This window comes from Zingiber officinale, chromosome 4B (genome assembly GCF_018446385.1).
Source record: "Zingiber officinale cultivar Zhangliang chromosome 4B, Zo_v1.1, whole genome shotgun sequence".
Classification (NCBI taxonomy): domain Eukaryota; kingdom Viridiplantae; phylum Streptophyta; class Magnoliopsida; order Zingiberales; family Zingiberaceae; genus Zingiber; species Zingiber officinale.
In genome coordinates this window covers 138,342,326-138,359,142 of record NC_055993.1, presented here as the reverse complement: position 1 = coordinate 138,359,142, position 16,817 = coordinate 138,342,326, and the positions used below count along the sequence as shown (strand labels likewise).

Here is a 16,817-nt window from a genome sequence, read left to right as displayed (position 1 = left end):
AAATTAGTCATCGAATTTGATCCTCTACCAGCTTGGAACGTTCTCAGCCATGCATTTGTGAAGTCGTCGGACTAGAGTCAGCGACTAGAATGAGTGGAAGTCTTTCGGCGTTGCAAATATTTATCTCGATTGTTATCTTCATATAAATATATTACTAATTAACAGACAATAGATAAGATGTATAGAAATGAAGGCGCGATAGAAAGAAACAAAAAAAAAAAAAAAGGATGAGTCGTTCAGATGCAATTTTACAAACAAAATCCAAATGCTTTATAAAACTATAAAAGAGTCCCTTGAAATGTTCAATAATGTAATATTCTTCCAAAGTCGTCGGATTCAAGTCAACTCAGAGAAGATGTTGAAATCTTCCCTGCAAATCTCGATCTCTATTTAATATGCAAGAGCTGCAAAGGTTGTTAGAGAGAGAACCGGAATGGCAGGTCTAACCTTCCAGTTTCACTCCGTGAACGTAGTAATCGTAATAGCGCTGACAGTGGCAGCTTTAGCTGCTGCTGCTTCACCACCGAGCTATTCCAGTGCCGCTACTTTACCACCAAACTGCGAGCGCAAGTGCGGCGATGTCGAGATCCCCTACCCCTTCGGCATCGGCCCCGGCTGCTTCCGCTACGGCTTCGACATCGTCTGCGACGGCTCCCGCCCCTTCATCGGCAACACCGCCATCGAGCTCATCGACATCTCGCTGAACCTCAGCCGCGCGCGCGCCTACACCCACATCGACTGGATCTGCTACAACAACACCAGCGTGACCAGCCAAAGATACATCCCCTTCGACCTCTCGACCCGGCCCGCCTTTACCATCTCCGCGGCCGAGAACAAGTTCACTGCCGTCGGCTGCAACACCATCGCGCTCATGGACAACGGCAACTTCGGCCACGACTTCTATGGAACCGGCTGCGTCTCTGGTTGCCTTGATCTCAACATGAGAAACGGCACCTGCGACGGTTCCGGGTGCTGCCAGACGGCGATCCGGAAGGGGATGACGGCCTTCTTTATCGGGTTCGGCGATGAGATCAACAACTCTTTCGTGTCGGATTTCAATCCTTGCAGCTACGCCTTCGTCGTCGAGCAGGAGTGGTATGAGGTTCTGAGCTGCTTAATAGTCTATTTAACTCAATTGGCTCAAATTGATCCACTAAACGACATGATGACCCATTGGCCTGTTAATCAATTGACTTGACTCTCCACTCCATCTAATCATACAGCCAATCGGAGTCATTTAAGAAAAAAAAATATATTCTAATAATAAAGTAAAGAAATTGAAATAATTATTTAAATAGATACTCAGAGTAATTTGTTAATAAAATAAGAATAGTTATATTATGGAAATTTAATAAAATAAAATAAAATAATTATTTATATGAACTAAGTCAACGAATCCATCATAAAGTTGGACGCTGGTAACGAATTAATAACTTTATTATTTTTCTTTACATTATATAATTTTAATTATATGATTAATAAATAATTATATAATTAAAATTATGAAAAATAAAATATAATTTAATATTATTTAGTTTAGATAATATAATAAAAATTTATTTATTTAGAGATTTTAATATATAATCTAATTTAATATTTTATTAGATTATTTTTCATTACAAAATCAAATATTATTATTATTATTTTATAAATTTTACGTTTTTTTTTACATTATATTTTTTTCTTTACATTTTTTTTTTAACATTATGATTTTTTTCTTTATGTTTTGTTTACCATTACGTTTTTTTTAATTTAACTTTATGTTATTTTTTTACTTTACCTTCATATATATATATATATATATATATATATATATATATATAATATTTTCAAAAATATAAATTTATTTTTTAAATAAAATATCACTTTTTTATTTAATTTTTATAATTTAAAATAAATTTTTTGTTATAAAATTTTTAGGTGTACTTTTATCCTAAAGTATAAATGGATATCTAAACCAAATAAAAGTTTTTATTTTTTTTTATCGAAGCATAAATTTTTAGATGTATTTTTACTATTAAAAAATTATCGATTATCTAAATTAAATAAATTTTTTATTAATAATCTTAAATAAATAATTAAAATTAACAAAAATAATCCTCACCACTTTAAATTTTTTGTCTCACTAAACTTACCTTTCATATTCGGACGATAACTTTAGAGATTAATGATGGGTGATAAGAAACGAATGGGAGGTGAGAAAAAAAATTTGGTTGAAAAGATCGAATTTAAAAGTCCGGTTTAATTATTTTGAATAAAAGTTGATTTGGTCATTTTGGTAATTTTCTTTAAAAAATATCAATTGTTTCAGTTAAAATTCAATTTTAAAATTTTTAATTCAATTAAATTAATCAATTTATTTTATTCTCATATGCAACTATCACAATTATTAGATATTTAAATGAGAAATAATGTCCAACTTTGATACCAAAAGATCTCATACCAATGAAGATATCATGTACCTGATCTAGGTCTCAAGTAGCTTGATCCGTTACCCTGTAAGTAGCTTGATCCGGCCAGTCAATCTTGACCTACTTCGGGTCTATCCGTGAGCATCTGGTCACCCTGACCTACTTGTCTCCCCGTAAGTATCCGATCACCCTGATCTGCTCCAGGCATCCCCGCAAGCATCTAGTCACCTTGACCTACTTCGGATTCCTCGCGAACATACGGTCACCCTGACCTACTCTAGGCTCACTCTCAACTTCGTTTAAGACCGTCTCACATGGCATCTGGTCTGGACCATGACTTTGATACCATTTGTTGTACCCAAAAAGATGTTCACATATCTCCACAATGACATAATATTATCCATTATGGGCCTAAGCTCTCATGACTTTGCTCTTGGGCTCTCCCCAAAAGGTGTCATGCCAATAGAGATATCATGTATCCTTTTAACCCTATGATGTTTTACCAAATCTTTCAATGTGGGACTTTGATTAAACCCCAACAAATAGAAATGTATCAAAAGTTTGGTTACTTAAGTCAAAAACTGAATTAACCAACATTATATCGATTCAGAGTGGTCGATTTATATTAGAAAGCTACGTCGGTTTGGTTAGTTTGAAAAAAAAAAAAATAGTTTGCCTAATTTTGATTAAATCGATTCGGTCGATTTGATTTTGAATCAATTGCTCAATCCTAGGGGATAAAATGTGTGTTTTCTCCTAACCTTATGAATTCTAGGAAAGAAATAAAAACTCGAATAAAAAAAAAATAAGAACATATGAGCATGAATTTTTATTTCATCGAGAATATAACATAAAAAAGTAAATACATAAGCATAATAGGCAAAAAAAAAAAAAAAAATCCCTGATTGAAGAGTCATATTTTTGTCCTTTAGCGTCGTTCAAAAGATCTTGAGAAAGAAGAAGAAGTGGAAGCAAATAAGGAAGATCTTCCAAGGGGCTTGGGAGATAATGGTGTCGAAAAATTTCTTGTCAATGGAGAACAAAAAACTAGATCAAGATTTGATGTCCTAAACCCTTGGGAACCTCCCCTTTATATATGAATCCAATTTGTTATCAGGTCATATATAATAACGGATTGGACTAAAGGGTTCTACATATTGAACTCACATCCAATAATTCAGAATCCAATAACCTTAATTTAGATTACTTAACATATTTTAGTATCGCAAGTCTTTTAAATCACATGTGAGACCATCTTAAGGGATATTAAATCCAACAATCTCCCACTTATGTCATATGTGATTATAGACAATATGTGAATTTAACTTTAGTTGATATTAAACTTTATGGGTACAAAATACCCCTTAAAAAATCTAGTTCATTAACTTCATTGGTATAAGACTAAAGAGGTCATAACTAATATATATGATCGTGATAAACCCCAACAGTAATTATAATATCAATATCATTAATAACATAGATTAAGATACGGGTGTGTAGAGTAGAAATTACATGAAATGTTAATTTCCAACTGGTACTAAGATGATTTCAAAAAATGTCAGATCATATTTACAAAATACTTTATGCTAAACTGCAATAGTAAATCATGATCCAAACTTAATGATTTCAATAGAAATCTGTATCATATTTATAAACACTAAATGTTAAACAACAGTAATAAATTATGATATCATAGACAGAGTGTCAAACAAATATATAAATTCCCACTAATGTTTTAAACTTTAAGTATGTACAATAATAAAAATAAATGTTTATCTTTATTAATAAACAAAAGCAATAAAATAAATACAGACGCCTACTAGATGAGTTCTTCTTCCATAAAGACCCCTATATCTACAACATGCGCATGAAAAACCTTAGACACCAAGCCTTTGGTGAGATTAATAAGTGTTAAAAGTTCCTCCACCGAAGGTTTAACATCCCTAATGGTGGTTATACCTTCCCATAGATAGCTTTTATTTTACTATACTTAAAATTAGATCAACTCTAATATCAATTCTTATGCCCGCCATTAAAGGAGAGATCTAACCTTATTATTGGCTCAAAATGCTTAAACAAGCTAATTTATCTAAGCTTAAAGTTCTTCTATTAGTTTATAACTCGTCATCTGGTAACAAAGTGGGATGTTACAGGAAGCGATTTAAAGGAATTAAAATAAGAGTGTTGTTTAATTAAGCCTTCTTAATTTATCAGGTACAACTTTAGCACAGCAGATCTTGGTGGGAATAGATTGAATCAGACTTACAAATTTGGGATGCCAGTGGTGTTGGATTGGAGCGTGGAAAATATGACAATTTGTGAGGAGGCTCGCCGGAACCCGAAGTCGCCACCGGCATCATATGCTTGCGCTGATAAGAATAGTGAGTGCTTCAGTTCAAGCAGCGGAGAAGGGTACATCTGCAACTGCACAAGAGGTTACCAAGGGAACCCTTATGGAGATGGTGGATGCAAAGGTAGATTGTAGCTAATTAATTGAATAAAAAGGATAATTGCCACAAGGATTTTGCTGATTTTAAACACTGTTTGGTCGCAGATATTGATGAATGCAGTCTCTGGTCAGAGTATAGGTGTTATGGAAGCTGTATAAATACGATAGGCAATTATACTTGTTCATGTCCACAAGGCACAATGGGTGATCCAATCACCAAGGATGGTTGCCATCCAACAACATCAAGCACTTTGCCTCAATATCTAAAGGTGCTAATTGGTAAGTGAATCTCAAAATGATCACACAATTTGAGTGGTTTTTTTTTTTGTGGCTATTTTTTAATTGTTGTTTTGGTCTTTTGGCTCATGTTGTTGTTATGAGTTTCTTGTAGGTATGAGTCAAGAGAGAGAAGTTACTCTATTTGAAAAGATAGTGTATAAGCCGCCTAATAAGAACAAGTCTATAACATCACGAGTTACTCTATTGAAAGTAGTACACCTTAGACTTCAATTAGGTGAAAAGTAAACATAACAGAAACACAAGAATGTTCTAAGCATGATAGGAACTTCATAACACATAGAATAAAAAGGTTCTATATTTTAGAGTTCGAGTTCGATTGGAAGTAAGATTTTTTTGATAATTAAGGATGACAAATTTATTGATGAGCATTCTAAGGGGCAAAGAAGAAAAGTCACAAGTGACACAAGACATTAATTGAAGAAAATTCAGTAAATAATATTAGAATAAGCCTTGAGAATAATGTCCTCCATGTCTCGTGTCATAAAGATTAAAATGCTTAGAGTATGACTGACTCCAGGGTAATGGTGCAGCGATTAGATCTTTTAAGTGGTTAATCAAGTATCTAAGGATTGAATCCTAGCTATGACATATTGTAATGGGACGACAACCCTAAGAATGTTGGCCGTTTGGATGGGTTTTCGTGAGTGCTTTCTAATTTACTTTAATGGTTAGTGGGAAACTTCTATGAGATCGGATCAATCACCTTTAAAATTTGTCATTTTGAAGAGGTATTATTCAAAAAAAAAAAACTTAGAGGTAATGGAATAACGTATCATTATATGATTCATATTTACACCAGAGACTCCTAATGCAAATAAATGATCAAGAGTTTTGAGTCTAGTAAATAACTTTATTAGCAATGGAGGTATAGAATGTTGGATTAGTCCTCTGAGTTTACTTGGAGTATGAAAAGTTTTTAGGTAGATGGTGTGATCCTCACCGGATACTTAGCTAATTAGATTGTGGTATCATTATAAGCTAACTAATATGAGTTTTTAGGATAGGCCATGGGAGCAGATGCACATAAGGAGGAAATTGCAGAAAGACTAACACTTTTGTTCTCTTTTCTAATTGTACTGAATGAATATGCTTTGTCCTCTGTCTAGGCAAATGATGGCTAATATCAATAATTTTGTTCTTGCATGTAACAATCTTTTCACTCTTCAGTTCACAATTTATAATTATCAATATCTTTTATGTGCAGATACGATGAGCAGCATCCTTTTCTTAACCGTCTCAGGCTTTTCTATCTACTTAGGATTGAAAAAAAGAAAGCTTATGAAAACTAGGCAAAAGTTTTTCAAACAGAATGGAGGTGTATTACTACAACAACAAATGAATTCTTATCGAGGTGCCACTTTTAAGTTGTTTACACAAGAAGAATTGAAGAAGGCTACAGATAACTTCAGCTCAAGTCGAATTATTGGTCGTGGAGGACAAGGAATAGTTTATAAAGGCACGCTAGAAGACAACAGACTAGTAGCGATCAAGAAGTCGAAGCTGGTCGACGAGAGACAAGCTAGGGAATTTGCAAAAGAGATGCTCATCCTATCACAGATAAATCACAAGAATATCATCAAGCTCTTGGGATGCTGCATAGAGGTTGAGGTTCCAATGCTTGTATATGAATTAGTATCGAAAGGAAATTTATTTGAGTATCTACATAGCAAGACTCACAGGTTTCACATATCACTGGATGCCCGTTTAAGGATTGCTGTGGAGTCTGCTGAAGCCCTAGGTTACTTGCATTCATCAGCTTCTACACCGATCATTCACGGAGATGTGAAGTCCTCCAACATCCTCCTGGACGACGAGTACACAGCTAAGGTTTCAGATTTTGGAGCATCAAAATTAGCTCCCAAGGATGCAACTCAATTGGGTACATTTGTGCAAGGGACTCGTGGTTACTTGGATCCTGAGTACATGTTAACTTGTCGATTGACTAAGAAAAGTGATGTTTTCAGCTTTGGAGTAGTGATTCTAGAGCTTCTCACAAGGAAGAAGGCACTTGAGTTCGATGTGTCAGGTGAGGAAATGCTGCTCGTGACCAGTTTCATTTCTGCAATGAAGGAAAATAAGGTTGAAGAAATGGTGGATCCAGAAATTAAGAAAGAAGAAGACAAGGTAGTGATTAAAGAGGTGTGCAAGTTGGTTGCTCTTTGTCTGAATTCTAACGGAGATGAAAGGCCCACTATGAAAGAAGTGGCAGATGATCTTGGAAAGCTGAGAAAAAATAAGCAAATTTTAGATATGCAAAGTAAACACCAGGAGCCTGTTGATGACATAATTGTAACATCAGAATATGTTCATGAGCCTCCACAAAGGATGCAAAATGTAGCATCATCTGAACACTCTACTTCTAGGTATCGTAGTTTGGACATTGAGGCACTATTGAGTATAGAAAGTGGAAGATGATTCATTAGTGAGTAGGCTTCTTGCTACCTTCTGAATAAAGGTTTGCTGCGTATTTGATAATCCTAGAGTTGTATAATACATCTAGGTATCCTAGAGTTTGTATTCTCTAAGATACTGACTCTATGCACAATTCTTATGAAAGATATGTTGGTTGTTATTTGGAATATCGTATTGGTTCCCCTGTATAAAAATTTTGTACAAGTCCTGAATCTTTCCTAATAACCTATTGTGTTCTTTAGAAATTAAATTTGGAATCGCAAACAGAACTTAACATTATTGATTCCAAATTCAACTTATCTATTCTTAGAAGTTTAGACTTCAATCTCAAACGATGTTTAACATTATTAATTCAAATCCACGTATGTTACAAATTTGATTAAATATTTATTTTAGAGATCGGCTCCCAGGTCAAACATGGCGAGACACTAAGTCTTCTTGGGTATGGGATCATCCACCACTACCTCGACAAAGTCTTTCAAAGAAATTCAATATTTAATCTCCTTATAGTAACCCTAGGTTTAACCATTAAGAGCAATCAAATCACAAGATCGAAAAGCAAAAGAAATACAAATTCGAATCACAAATCCGAAACCTATAATATCTAGCCTCTTGTGTTTGGTATTTCAAGATCTAAACAAAAGGATAAACTAGTTATGATGCGGAAACTAATAACTAGTTATACCTTACGTAGCTTATAGACCTCACGATCTTCTGCCGTATTCCTCTTCTAATCTCGGACGTCGTGTGGGCGATGATCTACCGAAATGAGAATCCACCCAAGCTTTCTTCTTCTCTTTGCAAGTTTCGGCCAATCAACAAACTCCTTGAGATGAAGAACTTCGGCCACCAACCAAGCTTCAAGGGATGCTAAGAAACAAAACCTCCTATCTCTCCTTCTTCCTCTAACAAGATCTGGCCACCACCAAGCTCCTTGAGATGAGATGCCGCTGGCCACCAAGGAAAAAGAATAGGAGAAGATGAAGGATGAGAGGGTCGGCCATACCACCAAGGAATAGAAGAGAGGAATACTAGATTATGTGTTGTTAGGTGAGACACTTCTACCCTCTCTTTTATATTCCTTGGTCTTGGCAAATAAGGAAAGTTTTATAAATAAAATTTTCTTATATTCCTTGCCAATGTTTAAGAAGGAAAATTTAATTAAAATTTCCTTATCAAACCTCTAATGGCCGACCACCTTATTCCCTCCAAACAAGGAAAGTTTTAATCACAAAATTAAAACTTTCTAATTTGTTTCCGGAAATTTTAAAATAAAAATTTCTCTTTAAAAAATTCCCTTCATGGTTGGTTATAAAAGGAAACTTTTATAAATTAAAATCTCTCTTTTAAAATGGATGATTACAAAAAGGAAAATTTTCTCAAAATTAAAATATTCCTTTTTAATCTACAAATAAGGAAAAATATCAAATCTTTCTTTTAATCTTTTGTAGAAAGCTATAAAAGGAAAATTTAAAATTTTAAAACTCTCTTTTAAAACCATGAGGATGTTTACAAAAAGGAAAGTTTTATCAAAAATTAAAATCTTCCTTTTAACTACAAATAAGGAAAGATATCAAACATTTCTCTTAATCCTTTGTAGAAAGTTATAAAAGAAAATATTTAAATTTTAAACTCTCTTTTAAAACAATAGCTTCCACATAAGAAAAGATTTTAAAAATTAAAATCCTTTTATTGTGTTGTGGTCGACCACCTAAGCTTGGGTTCAAGCTAGGGTCGGCCATCAACTCACCTTGGTTTGGCCGACCCTAGCTTGGGCTCCAAGCTAGGCTTGGTCGGTAACCTTAAGGTGGGATAGGTGGGTATAATACTTAATAAATAAGAGGCTACAACAGGGACCGAGAGGAGAATTGGTTTTGGTCTCCCAATGAACTTGAGCTTCCCGTGTTTGCCCCGAACACCCGACTCGAGTTCATCAATAATAACTCATTCCACTAAAGAGTTATTATTGAACTACCGCACCAATCCCATATTACTATATGGGCTCCTTCTTATCATGGGTGTGTAAGTCTCCCTGTGTTTAAGATATCGAATGTCCACTAATTAAGTAAATTACTGACAACTCATTTAATTAATATCTAATTCCAAGAGTAGTGCCACTCAACCTTATTGTCATGTCGGACTAGGTTCACCTGCAGGGTTTACATGACAATCCTTATGAGCTCCTTTTGGGGACATTATCAACCTAGATTAATATGACACATTTTCATTCTATAATCAACAACACATCATATAAATAATATCATTTCCCAACTTATCGAGCCTATTGATTTATCGAACTAAATCGCACACTTTGATAAATTAAAGAAATGAATATTGAGTATATGTGCTTGTTATTATATCATGATTAAGAGCACACACTTCCATAATAACAAAGGTCTTATTTTTTTATGTAGTCAGTATAAAAAGAATTTATCTTAAATGGTCCTGCTCAATACACTCATAGTGTACTAGTTTAATTTATTAGTTAAGATAAACTAATATCTAATTACACTACAACCACTCCAATGGTTTGTCTCATTCCATCTTGGTTGTGAGCAACTGTTTATTGTTGGGACCGAAAAGTAGCTAGAGGGGGGGTGAATAGCTCGTCTCTTTAAAGATGTGCAGTGGAAAAGTATAAGAAACAAAATACAACGCTAACAAATAGATTTTACTTGGTATCCACCTCACAAGAGGTGACTAATCCAAGGATCCACACACTCACGCACCCCCCACTATGAAACACACTCCTCTACGGTAACTACCGAAGGCGGAGAAGCTTTTACAAACTCTCAATACAAGAAGAAAGGAAAGGATATGAAATACAAGCAAAAGCTTACAATAAACCCTAACCCTAACTTCTCTTCTTGCTTTTGATCCGCCTCTTGACTTGGAAGAACCTCCAAGAATCTTCAAGAACTGGCGATCTGAACTTGAGAGAGAGCTGTGGAATCGCTGGTGAAGATCGGAGATGAATCATGTGAGCACTACTGAAGGAAACGCTCGCCTGCAGCTAAATATGACGCCAACGGTCGGATCCCGATCGATTGGATTGCTCCCAATCGATCGGGGAGGCTTTGGATCGATCAACCGATTGATCCAGAGTGCCTCTGTGCTTTCTGGAATAGCCTGGATCGATCGGCTGATCGATCCAGGGCTTATCGCGCACAAACAGCAGCTCCCAATCGATCCACTGATCGATTAGGACCTCTGGATCGATCCACGGATCGATCCAAAGGGGTTCTGTTTGTGGGGACTCACCCGATCGATCAGCTGATCGATTGGGTATGATCCAATTGATCGGCTGATCGATCCAGATCTGCTGGATCAATCCGCTGATCAATCCAGATCTTGGTTTTTGCCCAAAAGCAAGTCCAAAGCCCCCTAAACCAACATCCAGTCAACCATGACTTGTTGGTACATAAAACCTAGCATCCGGTCACCCTTGACTAGCTAGGACTCTCTCACCAAGTGTCTGGTCAATCCCTTTGACCCACTTGGACTTTTCTCCATCGTGCCAAGTATCTGGTCACTCCCTTGACCTACTTGGACTTTTCCTCATCGTGCCAAGTATCCGGTCAACCCCTTTGACCTACTTGGACTTTCACCAGATGTCTGGTCAACCTTGACCCATCTGGATTTCTCCGTGCCTGGCTTCACTCACCAGGACTTCCCTTCTGCCTAGCTTCGCTCACTAGGACTTCTCTTCTGCCTGGCTTCACTCACCAGGTCTTTCACCTAGCTTCACTCACTAGGATTTTCACTTCTGCCTGGCTTCACTCACCAAGTCTTTCACCTAGCTTCACTCACTAGGATTTTCTATCTGCCTAGCTTCACTCACTAGGTCTTTCACCTGGCTTCACTCACCGGGACTTTCCTTCTACCTAACATCCCAGTTAGGACTTCTCAGTCAAGGATCTGGTCAACCTTGACATACTTGACTCTTCTTCAATCAACCTGATCAGACCCTGATCAGAGGGAAATTGCACCAAACAATCTCCCCAAATGAACAACTGCACCTGCACTTGTCCATATCATCGAAGTCTTGTATTGTCAAACATTGAAACCCAAACCAAGACTCAAGCTTGGTCAACCAGGTCAACCTTGACCTGAGGGATATTACACCAACAATCTCCCCCTTTTTGATGTTTGACAATACCTCATTTAAGTTAGGCTAATCTCATAGCCTCAACTTCCTTCATGCCACTAGGTAATGAAGGCGTAAGTTAAACCCTACATTTTCCTACTAAGAAGGCAAACTCCCTCCTAGATAATGCAGACCTAACTTAAACCCTACATTCTCCCTCTATTGGCACACATCAACAAATTCACTTGTTGAAAATTCTCCCCTTTGAGACTCTCCCCCTGAAGAGTTGCTCATCGTTGTTCACAACTTCACTCGTTGTGATCAACACGATAATGAAGGTCTCATACCCTTCATTATCAACCCTACATTTTCCCCAATGTAGACAAATGCCCAACCTTGAGCATTTATAACTTAAACAATGAAAATATCCACTCTCCATTTTAATCCAATGCTCAACCTTGAGCATTTTACTTGAAAGAAGGTTAACCACCTTCCAAGGTTGCACCTACAATGACTTGGAATCCCTAAACCTTTAGGAAACCCCAAATTTAGAAGTTTTGAGGTTCAAAAGCTCAAAATTTGAATCAAACCTCAACCTAAACTTCAATTTAGTCTTCCTTAGCCAATCCTTCCTTGTTTTCAACATGAAAATACCCTTTTTTATGTATACAAATGTATTTTAAGGGGTTAGGAATGGTTACCTAGACTAAAATAGGTTCAAAATGCTGAAAATAAGCTTTCCCAACCAAAATCAGCATCTTCGATCGATTGGAGTTGGATTCCAATCGATTGAACCAGCTTGAATCGATCCACTGATTGATTCAGAAGGGCTGGATCGATCGGTGGATCGATCCAGCGAGCTTCTACTCGCGGGATTTGCCTTCCCAATCGATCGCCGGATCGATTGAGGCACTCCAATCGATCGGGTGATCGATTGAAGTTCTGATAGTTGTTGAAATTTCATTTCAGTCAACTTCAGAAATCCCTAGAAAAATCTACAAAAATCCAAAAATTGTGAAAATTTGTGTAGACATTATTTAGGGCATATATTATCATGGAAAAATAATTTTATAAGAAAATACTTCATATTTTCCAAGATTGACACAAACTAGAGAACTTGCAAAAACTTTCGTGTTTTCTTCTAGTTTGTGCTCAACTATTCAATGATGATTACTATCAAAAGATAATCTTCATCAAGGTTTGCCAAAAGCATTTTAAAATAATTTTCAAAACCAATATCCCACCATGTTCCTTGGGCTTAATGCACATGACTTGTACATTAGCTTTCCCAATGATGGGAAAACACATAACTATGTGTTTTGATGAACTTAAAACTCAAAGAAATGCACCAAATTAGTATGTTGAGTTTTATTCATCATCCTAACATCTCCCTTGTATCTATTTTGCATAAAACACATACAAGTCATCTTATAGGTCTTTGTGAGATGTCAAATTTGGTTTTGCCCTAATCTAGTGATCATGCATATCTATCTAAACATTTTGTGGATATTGGACATCCACCTAGGATGTCGCTTGATGAAACCACCTGTTGATAAATGTCATTTGTCCTTAATTTTAAGGAGATAAACATAATGCATGATAATGTTATGGCATACATCAAAAAGAAATAATTTTTAGAAGGAAATTTTCTTATAACTACATGATGTATGTATGACATGACATGGTATTTTTGTAATTTTATAATAAGGCATGAGTGAAAAAATAAAACATGATGTCATGATATATAATGGGCAAACAATCATGGCAAGGTTTAGCATAAATAAAATATACCTAGATTATCTATCTAAGTATCCTTAATCTTAGCTAATCCTAAAACTTAAACCCTAGATTTGCCCAAAGTGCTTCAAGAAAGTGTCAAAACCTAAATTGGCATTTCTAATTCTCTTGATTAATTTATGCCAATTAAAATTAAGCATATTCCTCAAGTGTTGGCATATTTCATTTTTCCACAAGAGTAGCACATTAAATTAAGGCTTAGATTTGCCTTAAATTATTAAGAAAATACCAAAATCCCAACTTGGTATTTCTTATGTTTTCCCAAATTGTGCCAATTAAGATTAAAATCAATATCTTCAATTTTTGGCACATTTTACTCTTCCAAAGAGTAAATGATAAATCTATTTCTTTTTCAAAAGTTAATAATAACCTTGAAAATGCTCCTTGAGTGTCAATTTCTTCAAAGTTGGGTTAACTACCCTTCTTAGAATTGACACTCTCTAACCCATCTATGGGGTAGAGAAGATTCTCCTAGGAACCCAAAACCTATTGGTGCTCCTTGGATGCTCTAGGTACTCACTAGGGATAACCTCCCTAGATACCTTCCTAGTGACCTTGTTTGGCTTCTTAGAAGCCTTTGTCACATTTTCTAGGTCAACCCTAGGAATTGCTTCCCTTGTGACCTTCTTTATGACTTTCTTGGACTTCTTAGAAGTCTTAGTCACATTTGTTGCAAAAATACTTTTAGGGATGACCTCCCTAGTATTCTTTACTTGACCACTAGACCTAGGGTTTGTTCCATAACTATATGGAACTCTATGATAAGTAGGTACATCCTTTTTGGTTTTAGGTTTGTATCCCAAACCTCTATGACCCTTGGATGACCCTTGTTGTCCTAAACCTAGATTTTGACTCTTGGACCCTTGTGTCATATTTGTTATTTTTCGAAGAGTCCTCTCTAATTTGTCAAGTCTTGACCTCAAGACTTGATTTTCCTTCCATAATTCTTCACCCTTAGGTTTTTCACTAAAACCTTAATTTTTCTTCTTCTTAGGCAAATACCTAGAATCCTTAGGGTTCTTGCCTAAATTCCTATCTACCTTTCTAGGCCTAGGTTGAGAGGTTTTAGCATGATAAGCTACATGATTTTCCTTAATTTTATCATGCCTTCTATTTTTATGGTAAATAGCATTAAAATGATATACATTAGAACTATCATGCTTTTTACCATTATTAAAGGGGGTAGGTTCAATGAACGATACCTTCCTTTTTACCTTGGAGGCTCCCCTTGAATTTTGCTTCCTCCTTGAGCCTTGACCACCTTCTTCCCCTTAGGGCATTGACTTCGGTAATGCCCCTTTTGATTGCAAGAGAAGCACACAATGTGCTCCTTGCTCTTCTTTGTTCTGGGAGTGGTCTCCTTAGGCTTCTCCTTACCCTTTTGTGCCACTTGGCCCTTCTTCTTGACCAATTTAGGACATTTGCTCTTGTAATGTCCATGTTCCCTACATTCAAAGCATATGATATGCTTTTTATTATTAAATGAACTATTTATATCTTCTTGTGTAGGGGTGGCTTCTTCTCCTTTGGATCCGGATGCGGAGGCTTCCTCTTGATCCGATGATGATTCTCCTCCAATAGATATGTCTTGATTTGTGGAGGTGGAAGCTTCTTCATCCTCTTCTCCTCTTGACCCGGATGTGGAGACTTCTCCTTCTACTTGATCCGGTGTCGCCAAAAGTTGCTCCCCCTCAATCCTAGAGGTGGAGATTTCTTCATCTTCATCTTATACATGGAACAAGGAGTATGCTCCCTCCTTGCCCTCTTCATTGCATCCCTTTGAAGATGAAGCTTCTTCTTGGACTTCTTCTTCGGAAGTTGAGCATCTCTCAACTTCGGAGTCCTCCTCTTGGTCTTGATCCAATGAGTCACCCTCTTTGAATTCCTCTTGATTCAGTACAGTGGAGGGGATCTCATGGATTGATGCCAATTTGCTCCAAAGCTCCTTGACATCCTTGAACTCTCCAATTTTTCCAAGAATGTGGCTAGGCAATAGATTGACCAAGAGCTTGGTCACTTTATCATTGGCCTCACATCTTTGGATTTGCTCTTGGCTCCAATTGCTTTTCTTGAGGACTTTGCCCTTTAAATTTCTTGGAGCCTCGAAGCCTTCCATTAGAGCAAACCATTGCTCTATCTCCACCATTAAGAAGTTTTCGATCCTTGATTTCCAAAGATTAAAGCTAGTAGATGTGTACAGTGGAGACACCCTTGTGTCAAATCCAAGTCCATCTTGGAATTACATCTTGAAGTTGAGCTTCTTGAATTCTTTGACTTTGATGAATTTGCTCCAACTTCTTCACCCTCTAGCTTTGCTTGTTTTGTTTGCCCCTTCCGGCGATGATTCCGGTGAAGAGCGACCTCGCTCTGATACCACTTGTTGGGACCGAAAAGTAGCTAGAGGGGGGGTGAATAGCTCGTCGTGTGCTTCGTGGTTGGCGTTGCTTGTTTCTTCAAAGATGTGCAGCGGAAATGTACAAGAAACAAAATACAACGCTAACCAATAGATTTTACTTGGTATTCACCTCACAAGAGGTGACTAATCCAAGGATCCACACACTCACGCACCCTCCACTATGAAATACACTCCTCTACGGTAACTACCGAAGGCGGAGAAGCCTTTACAAACTCTCAATACAAGAAGAAAGGAAAGGATATGAAATACAAGCAAAAGCTTACAATAAACCCTAACCCTAACTTCTCTTCTTGCTTTTGATCCGCCTCTTGACTTGGAAGAACCTCCAAGAATCTTCAAGAACTGGCGATCTGAACTTGAGAGAGAGCTGTGGAGTCACTGGTGAAGATCGGAGATGAATCGTGTGAGCACTACTAAAGGAAACGCTCGCCTGCAGCTAAATACGACGCCAACGGTCGGATCCCGATCGATTGGATTGCTCCCAATCGATCGGGGAGGCTTTGGATCGATCAACCGATCGATCCAGAGTGCCTCTGTGCTTTCTGGAATAGCCTGGATCGATCGGCTGATCGATCCAGGGCTTATCGCGCACAAACAGCAGCTCCCAATCGATCCACTCATCAATTGGAACCTCTGGATCGATCCACGGATCGATCCAAAGGGGTTCTGTTCGTGGGGACTCACCCGATCGATCAGCTGATCGATTGGACATGATCCAATCGATTGGCTGATCGATCCAGATCTGCTGGATCGATCGGCTGATCGATCCAGATCTGTTGGATCGATCCGCTGATCGATCCAGATCTACTGGATCAATCCGCTGATTAATCCAGATCTGCTGGATCAATCTGTTGATCAATCCAGATCTTCCCAAAAGTAAGTCCAAAGCCCCCTAAACCAACATCCAGTCAACCATGACTTGTTGGTACATAAAACCTTGCATCC

The 16,817-nt window shown here is 37.0% G+C and overlaps 1 protein-coding gene across 1 annotated transcript; it reads left to right on the top strand.

The window, feature by feature from the left end:
- Positions 1–241: 241 nt before the first annotated feature.
- On the top strand, positions 242–7,703 carry LOC121977030 (putative wall-associated receptor kinase-like 16). The gene is made up of 4 exons (XM_042529512.1): positions 242–1,095; positions 4,626–4,885; positions 4,966–5,139; positions 6,365–7,703. The coding sequence occupies exons 1-4, from the start codon at positions 434–436 to the stop codon at positions 7,573–7,575; spliced, it is 2,307 nt and encodes a 768-aa protein (XP_042385446.1). The 5' UTR covers positions 242–433; the 3' UTR covers positions 7,576–7,703.
- Positions 7,704–16,817: the final 9,114 nt, after the last annotated feature.